The sequence below is a fragment of the Triticum aestivum genome, chromosome 4B (genome assembly GCF_018294505.1).
Source record: "Triticum aestivum cultivar Chinese Spring chromosome 4B, IWGSC CS RefSeq v2.1, whole genome shotgun sequence".
NCBI lineage: Eukaryota > Viridiplantae > Streptophyta > Magnoliopsida > Poales > Poaceae > Triticum > Triticum aestivum.
In genome coordinates, this window is record NC_057804.1 from 44554677 (window position 1) to 44562526 (window position 7850).

At 45.0% G+C, this 7850-nt stretch overlaps 1 protein-coding gene across 2 annotated transcripts; it reads left to right on the forward strand.

Moving 5' to 3' along the window:
• Positions 1-601: 601 nt before the first annotated feature.
• On the forward strand, positions 602-6309 carry LOC123090902 (SWI/SNF complex subunit SWI3D). 2 transcript variants are annotated; one of them, XM_044512257.1, is made up of 7 exons: positions 602-1192; positions 2262-2803; positions 2949-3680; positions 3772-3938; positions 4011-4579; positions 5497-5693; positions 5815-6309. In XM_044512257.1, the coding sequence occupies exons 1-7, from the start codon at positions 793-795 to the stop codon at positions 6052-6054; spliced, it is 2847 nt and encodes a 948-aa protein (XP_044368192.1). In that variant the 5' UTR covers positions 602-792; the 3' UTR covers positions 6055-6309. The 2 variants fall into 2 exon arrangements, with proteins under 2 accessions (XP_044368192.1, XP_044368191.1); XM_044512256.1 differs by having other exon boundaries at positions 606-1192; positions 5809-6309.
• Positions 6310-7850: the final 1541 nt, after the last annotated feature.

Here is a 7850-nt window from a genome sequence, read left to right on the forward strand (position 1 = left end):
ACTAGAATTAAGAACAACGAAAGGGGTGTGCACCCCACACCTCTAGCCGCTGACGAGACCGCCCGACGGGAGAGAGGAGGGGTCTGAGGTAGCAGCATGGAGAAGAGACTCGATGACAGCTAAGGTTGGTAGGTGAGATTCCGACGGGGTGGATGCTTTAGCACAACTACGTCAAAGATGTACCATCCTCAGCGTATATCGGTACGTCAATGTGGTTGCTTTAGCACAATTATGTCAAAGATGTGCCATCATCAACATATATCAAAACATCAATGCTATTAATTTGCAGCGTGGAATTTTAATACCTTTTCAATAGTCGTACCGGATTATCGGGTATTTAGTATATGGAATTTTAATCCCTTTTTACAAGCTGTACCCTACTATCATTTAATCGGTATACTTCATCTTTACGCTTTACCGCTGTAAGAATTGTTTGCTTCAGTCATAAGGCGGCGATCTACCGGCGGAGGAGGACAGCGGGGGAGGAACCCTAGATCTCTATGGGGTGGGCGGGGGCTGGGGCTGCTATTCGGTGCCAGAAAAATAAATCCTACGTATAACTCCTGCCCTCCCGGCGTTAGGCACCGGCAGCTCGGGCTCCACCAGCCAGTGAGAGAGCACCGTGCCGCATTGCCGCTAGGGGAACCCAACGACGAACCCCCAAGGTCTCAACCCGGAGGAGAGGGGAAGGGAGAGCCGACAGAGAGAGCACTCACAGGGGCAGGGCAGGCGGCGGGCTGGTCCTCGGCGCCGGAGTGGTGAGGGAATCCGAGAGCTCCCGCGGCGGCCCCCATGGAGCCCAAGCCCCAGCCCGCGGCCCACGGCGACGGGGCGCCGGCCGAGGCCCCCCGCCGCCGCGGCGGCGGAGGCAAGCGCAAGGCGTCGGGGTCGTCGTTCACGCCGTCCAAGCGGCACGCCAAGGAGCGGAACGCCGCCTTCCACGCGCCCTCGCACATGCTGCACAGCGGGCCGCTCACGCGCGCCGCGCGCCAGTCGCCGCACAAGCTCTCGACCGCCCCGGCGGATGCGGCCCCCGCGGCGTCCGTGCCCGGGGGATCGGGCCCGGGCGAGGGCGCCGCGATTCGGCCCGACGAGGTGCAGACGCCCGCCGAGGAAACGCCGCTGGTGGACGAGGGGTTCGAGGCCGTTCGATCCCGCGGCGCCGGCGTCCATGTGGTCCCCACCTTCGCCGGTGAGCCCTCACCCCTGTACAGTCGCTTGATCTCTCGTTTGGGGTGGTGAATTGCTGGAACGAGGGTGGTCGTGAGGAGTCCGCGTTTTGCTAGGGCTTTCCGAGTAGAAGCGTTCGGTAAATTACCACTGGTTCACTCACTGCATCCTTCCTGCTATTTAAATGCTTTACCGGAATGAACCAGTAGCATGTAGCAGAGGAGTGTAGTTCGATGTTTAGCATTGTTGCTGCAGTTAAGTAAACTGAATTAATACTTGTAAGTTGCACAATGATGTGCTAATTGTAGTTTTCATCGATAGATTTAGCTAAACTTGAGTGCATGCTCATTCTGTTGATTTCAGATTTAACTGCTTGATATAGGAATTTACTACAAATCATTGCCTTTATTACTTCTAGTGTGTGGTGGTAAACAGCTATTAATGTATATTTGCCTTCCTCTTTGCTGTTGCCTTGTGCAAATGAAGAGTTGAGTGCTCATCATTTTGCTTTCTTCCATGTGCTTGGAGCATGACTTGTTTTCTTTTGAGAGATATCTTCTCCTTGTAAGTATTTTAACCATAGATCAGCTTTCTGACATTACCATATATAAGAGCAATTGCAACCTTGGTAAATCTTGATAACACAGTAAACAGTTACCTCACCATGAAAGGGAAAGCACCATGGCAGATCTTGATAATTGCTGTAATCCAGTAACCATGTGCAACCATGACTAATACTGGCATAACCACTTCATTCATGTAATATGCTAATACTGCTTTTGTCTGTTGAAGGCCATACTAGCAACCACCTTATGATTCTATGTGATTGATCTTTGCGTAGTCTCTTATTTTCTTGTAATGTATGGTTTTTGTCTGTTCAAACTTCAAAGCATGCAAGCCCATTTTCTTGAACTAAAATATTGTAAATACTATTTAGCAGAAGGTATATTTTATTGTTTGATGCTGCCTTTCAAGTTTCCACCCTAATTGTCTTAATTATGATGACATGCTTTCCTTTTTTATTCATTTTCTGAAATCAATTTTCTTTCGAAATTAAAAAGTGCACAACAACAAATCATTTTCTTCTACAGGATGGTTTTCATGGAAGGAAATCCACCAAGTTGAGAAGCAAACCTTGCCTTCATTTTTTAATGGCAAATCTGAGAAGCGGACACCGGAGATATACTCGGGGATTAGAAATTCTATCATGATGAAATTCCATGCCAATCCTCAGCTGCAGCTGGAGCCCAAAGATTTGGCTGAGCTATCAGTTGGGGAGGTCGATGCTCGACAGGAAGTGTTTGATTTCTTGGATCACTGGGGCCTGATCAATTTCCACCCTTTTCCACCTGCTGGCCTAGAAGAGAGTAAGCCAGAGGAGAGCCAAAGCGATTCTCACAATGAGGAGAAAGCTTCTCTCATTGAGAAGCTGTTTAAATTTGAACCGGTTCAGTCATACATGATTCCTTTACCAAATAAAGGGGAGGGGGAAATTCCAGTGCCTCTGCCTACCTTGCTTCCTGATCCTGTTCTAGTGGAAGATGTAATTGCAGCAGCTGAGCCTTCCGTTGAGTACCATTGCAACTCTTGTTCAGTTGATTGCTCAGGCAAGCGCTATCATTGCCGGACCCAGGTAAGCATTTTTTTAGTGCCACATCCCTGCTCGGATTATTGCTATATCACCATATGTTATATCACCCATTAGAATCATTCTGATATAGTGTACCTTGTGATTCAATTTGTGGATGGTAGCATTGATTTTTGTTTTATTGCTGCAGGCAGATTTTGACCTGTGTTCTAACTGCTACAACGAAGCAAAATTCGATGCAGGCATGTCCAAAACAGATTTTATCCTCATGGATTCCACAGAAGTTTCTGGTGCTCGTGGTACTAGCTGGACTGATGAGGAGACATTGCTTCTCTTAGAAGCTCTGGAAATTTTTGGTGGAAAATGGACTGAGATTGCCGAACATGTTGCTACAAAAACAAAAACACAGTGTATGTTACACTTTCTGCAAATGCAAATTGAGGATCGCTTCCATGATGGTGATGATATTCACCAAAATATCCATGAAAGCACAGAGCAAGCCTTGGTGGAAAAAGGCACCCCTGAAGTACCTGAGAAAATGGAAACTGAAGAGAAAGTTGAAGGAAAAGATACCAAGGATGAGAAGCCTTCAGAGAAAACGGAAGGCAATCACACAGAAGAAAAAACAGAAGAAGGAAGTGTTGTTGAAAATAAAGATGCCAAAAATTCAGGTGGTGCAGATTCAGTCACAATACCAAACGTTGATGAGCCAAAACCATCTTCTGATACTGACATAGCAAAGGAAAATTCTGTTAATCTTGATACTTCTGAGAAAAATGCGCCAGATGATGCTATTGATATTTCTGGTGAAAATGCATCAAATGATGCTATTGATATCCTGAAATCTGCATTCGAGGCTGCTGGTAACTTCCCTGGACATGAAGGTTCATTTGCTGATGCAGGGAATCCTGTTATGGCACTGGTAAGAACTGCCATAGTGTCATATACCCTTGGCCATCTTTACTAATTATACAGTATTTTCTACAATGAGGTATGTCAAATGTCTTGTGCAGGCAGCATTTTTGGCTGGTCTTGTGGAAGATGACAGTGCTACCACTTCTTGCTGTAGTTCACTAAAAGCTATCTCAGAGGATTCTCCTGCACTACAATTGGCAAGTAGGCACTGTTATATTCTTGAAGATCCACCGAGTGATCTGAAAGACATTTTTGTCACTGTAAGGTAAGCAGTGTTTGCACCTGTGTAAAATTCTGTTGCAATGTATTGTGCTGATGGGGTCAATGGAATTTTCAGTAATACAAATAAAGATGAGGATCAAGCAAAAGGTGAGGATCAAGCAAAAGATGAGGATATGGTTATAGATTCAACTGGTAATGAGAAAAAGGACATCAATGTTAAGGAAGATAATACTGTGTCTGTGGAAAAGCAAAACAGTCCATCCATTTCACCAAAAGACCACAAAGAATCAGATACTAAGAATGTATCTTGCGATGATGAAGCACCCACAGTGGAGCCTAAATCCAATAAAGCTAAGGAGACCGATGATCCAATTCCTCTGGTGGATAAGAGTGCGTCCAACGACACAAAAGTTCCGTCAAGTTCTACCAAAGATTCAGTTGCTCCAGAAAATAATGCAAATGGATGTGGTTTGTCAGCTTCTCAAGAGGTTGTTGCAGGAAGTACTACATGTGCAACTAATCCTGAGCTGTTAAAGGACAAACCAAGTTCTGAAGTGGAGCCAGATGATGATTCACCTTCACAAGGCAAGATGGAGCTTAACAAGACTGAAGATGCAGTTGCTGCCCCAACTGCTGTACAAGAAGATGAGAAAACCCATACATTGAGGAATGGCAGGCTGGAAGGTACTTCATCTACATTCAGCTTATACGTAATGAAACAAGAGAAGAATAAGCATGCAAAGTTCAATTAACACATTCTCAGTAGTTAACACTTATAATTATTCACTAGTCCAGAAGACTTCGTTGCAACATTGACTTGCGTCAACTGCACATTTAAGCAGTTATGCTGGTCTAGTCATGCTGGGTAAGATTATTCACATTCCCATATATTCTTCATAATTTCTTAACACGCCATCAGATTGAGCTGTTTCTGAACAGGACCTGCTAAATCCAGAATTTTAGATCTGACTTACAAACGTAGTATTGTAGCCATGGAATATGTGGTTTGCTTTTCCTGTGCTGCCATAACAGATCAACTTGTAGCAAAATATGGATGTGGAAGTGAGAAGGAGAATTCTAAATGCTTTAGTTGCTTGAACCGTTCTATTTGTGCGCTTTAACAACTTAATTAGTTAAACATACATGTAGTTAGTTTTGTTTTCCTTTTTATTCTCCTTTTTATTCTTCAGTTGGATGATGAGTGCATTTATTTCTAATTTCTCGTTTTCCTTCTTGATCTTTTAGTTCCCAAACATAATCATTCTCTGACATCTGTATCCCCCAAATATTGGAGAATATATACCAGCTCTCTCCTGTAAGGATGGCCCGATGACAGCTTTGTGATATCTGACCACGATGAAGTAAACAGAGTCGTATGAATTAGAAAAAGGCAGTCATTAGAGGGGCAGAATTTAGAAAATAGATTTAGCTTCATAGGGTTTTTTTTAGAGAAAAGGGGGATTTTTTAGCCCCCCGGCCCCATTTTATATATGAGACCAGGTAAGTAGCACCAAAACAGATTTAGCTTCATAGGTCAATTCTCTTGGTGGTTCAATTTTTCACCAGCTGATATCCTCCCCTGTGGTATCCCTATCTTGCAGAACCTAACAGTGCTGAAAACGTACCTGCCGATGGAGAGATGGTCTCAAGAGTGACCGCCGAGCATAATGATTCCTTAACTAGGCTAAAACGAGCCGCAGCTACTGCTGTTTCAGCAGCTGCTGCGAAGGCTAAGCTCCTTGCTGAGCAGGAAGAAGATCAAATTCGACGGCTAGCTGCACTGGTGGTCGAGAAACTGGTATAGTTGGTGCTTTGATCTCCAAATGATCCCTCCTGTGTTCTGTGCCAGTAAAAACTACAAATTATACTGTGCCAGTAAAGACTGCAAATTATATATATTTTCATTCATGTAGCTGCAGAAGACGGAGGCGAAGATGTCACTATTTGCAGATGTGGAGCATGTGGCCCTGCGCACGAGAGAATACACCGAAAAGACCAGAAAGAAGCTTCTGATGGAGCGGAACGCAATAATCGCAGCTCGCATGGGCGCACTGCCATCTAGGCCGAACCAGCAGGGTGCAGCTGGGAACAGATTGCCGCCCGGATATGGCGCCCCTGCAGTAAGACCGCCGAACGCAATGCCCCGGCCGAGCAGCTGAGTCGATGAGGTAAAACCTGTCGCCTCGGTGATCGACCTGTATACCCGATTCTTTTAGAAGCACACCCCAGACCAATCAGGCATAAGCTATGTTGTTGTTGTAGCATTCATGTAGGAGCGCACCGTATCGTGATCTGTATAAGGAAAAAACCGGCCGTTCTGGCTCTGGATGTGATGCTCTCCGTGCACCCTGCTTGTGACTGAGCCATGTTATGATCTTCCGTGTAGACCTGAAGTTAACGAAAGAGTTTTCATGCGGACTGATGTGCTTGTGAGGAGGCGATGGTTCGGTTTTCGTGGTCATCCTTGCGCGAATTTTGTGTGAAAGATGCTTGGAGTCTTGTTTGACACTTTTTTTTCCATCTATTGTTTTTGTGTCTTTGGTGGCAAAGTCTCGACGGTGGAGGCAGCGTCGTATCGTATCTAATAAATGTCCCACGGTTCTATCCTTGTCTTGATGTGGCCGTCGTAGCCGATGCAACCTACACCGAGGATGAGCATGTGGTGTTTGATCCCGCGGATCAATGTCTCTCGTTCTTGTGGGTTGTTATCTGGCGCTTCGGCTCTCGTTCTTGTGGATTATTGTCTGGCGCTTAGGCCTATCTTGGCTGCGAGTGTTTTCAAGCATGCTCTTGTCACTAGGTATGTTAGGTTCGTTCTTTTGTACTCCCTCCGGTCCTTTTTAATTCGCATAGTAAAGTCCCCCCGCCCTCTAAAAAGAAGTCTTGTAAAGTTTGACCAACTTTATAGAAAAAAAATATACAAACACTCGTAATGTGAAATCAATATCAGTAGATGCGCCATGACTTAAATTTTCATATTTTTCAATTGTATAACTTTAGCATGATAGATGTTGATTTTTTTCCATATAAATATGGTCAAACTTTCTGAAGTTTAACTTCAGACAATTCTTATATGCAGAGTAAAATAGACCAAAGGGAGTACAGTGATGAAGCAACCCTTGCAAGGGGTGTGCGTGTGCCCTCGACCATAGTGCGTTCATCAATTTTAGGTTCTCATGTGGGCTCCTTGAAACTTTGAGTTTAGTCAAGTGCTTGCTGGTTTGGTCTTCTACAACTTCTTCACTAGTTGTATGGAGAAAAGTCGAGATATAAGAGATGTATAGGGTATATGGCATACATGTTGTGCATACCTTGTACCCTAGTTGGTGAGCTTACCCACAATGATCATACCTAGCACACCAATGCCACAACACAACAATGGTGACGAACTGGGCGAAGATGATGAAGTTCTTTAGCTTCAGGCCAAACTGACGATCCACCTTAGCAGGTTCCACTTTGACAGCTCCAACGTTGGCACTGTCAACACTGCTGCCTCCGTGCTTTCGCACCCAGGCGGAGTAAGCTTGTTCTGCTGCCTGTCTAGTCTTGAACCCTCTATAGTTGATGTTGCTATACGATGCCACTTGTGCATTGGCTTCTTCCCATGAACTATAAACCCCTGGAACCTCACTGATGAACACGACATACCACTTGCCCTAGCAATGCAGAAGAGCAAGAGTTGAAGCAGCAAATCAATGGAGCAGAAGCAGCAAGCAAAGTAGCACACAAACAACAATGGAGCAGAAGAGAAGTAAAGCATGCATGATCATACGGCATAGCAAGTTCAACCTAGCACTACCTTGGTGTTAACCTACCACCACATCCAAAAGAGGGTGTCGTCCTACCACCGCAAGTTCACCATCAGCGTGAGGGGTTAGTATATACCACCTCACCAAAATATACAGACCATCAAATAGTTTTTGAGCCCTAGCTACACAAAATGTACGTCGTCATC

What these genes read in the sequence shown, in the direction of transcription:
- LOC123090902 (XM_044512256.1), top strand. Translation starts at nt 793, where the DNA reads ATGGAGCCCAAGCCCCAGCCCGCGGCCCACGGCGACGGGGCGCCGGCC. An exon ending in TGTGGTCCCCACCTTCGCCG is followed by an intron (nt 1,193 to 2,261) that starts GTGAGCCCTCAC and finishes TTTCTTCTACAG; the next exon opens with GATGGTTTTCATGGAAGGAA. An exon ending in GACATTTTTGTCACTGTAAG is followed by an intron (nt 3,939 to 4,010) that starts GTAAGCAGTGTT and finishes TGGAATTTTCAG; the next exon opens with TAATACAAATAAAGATGAGG.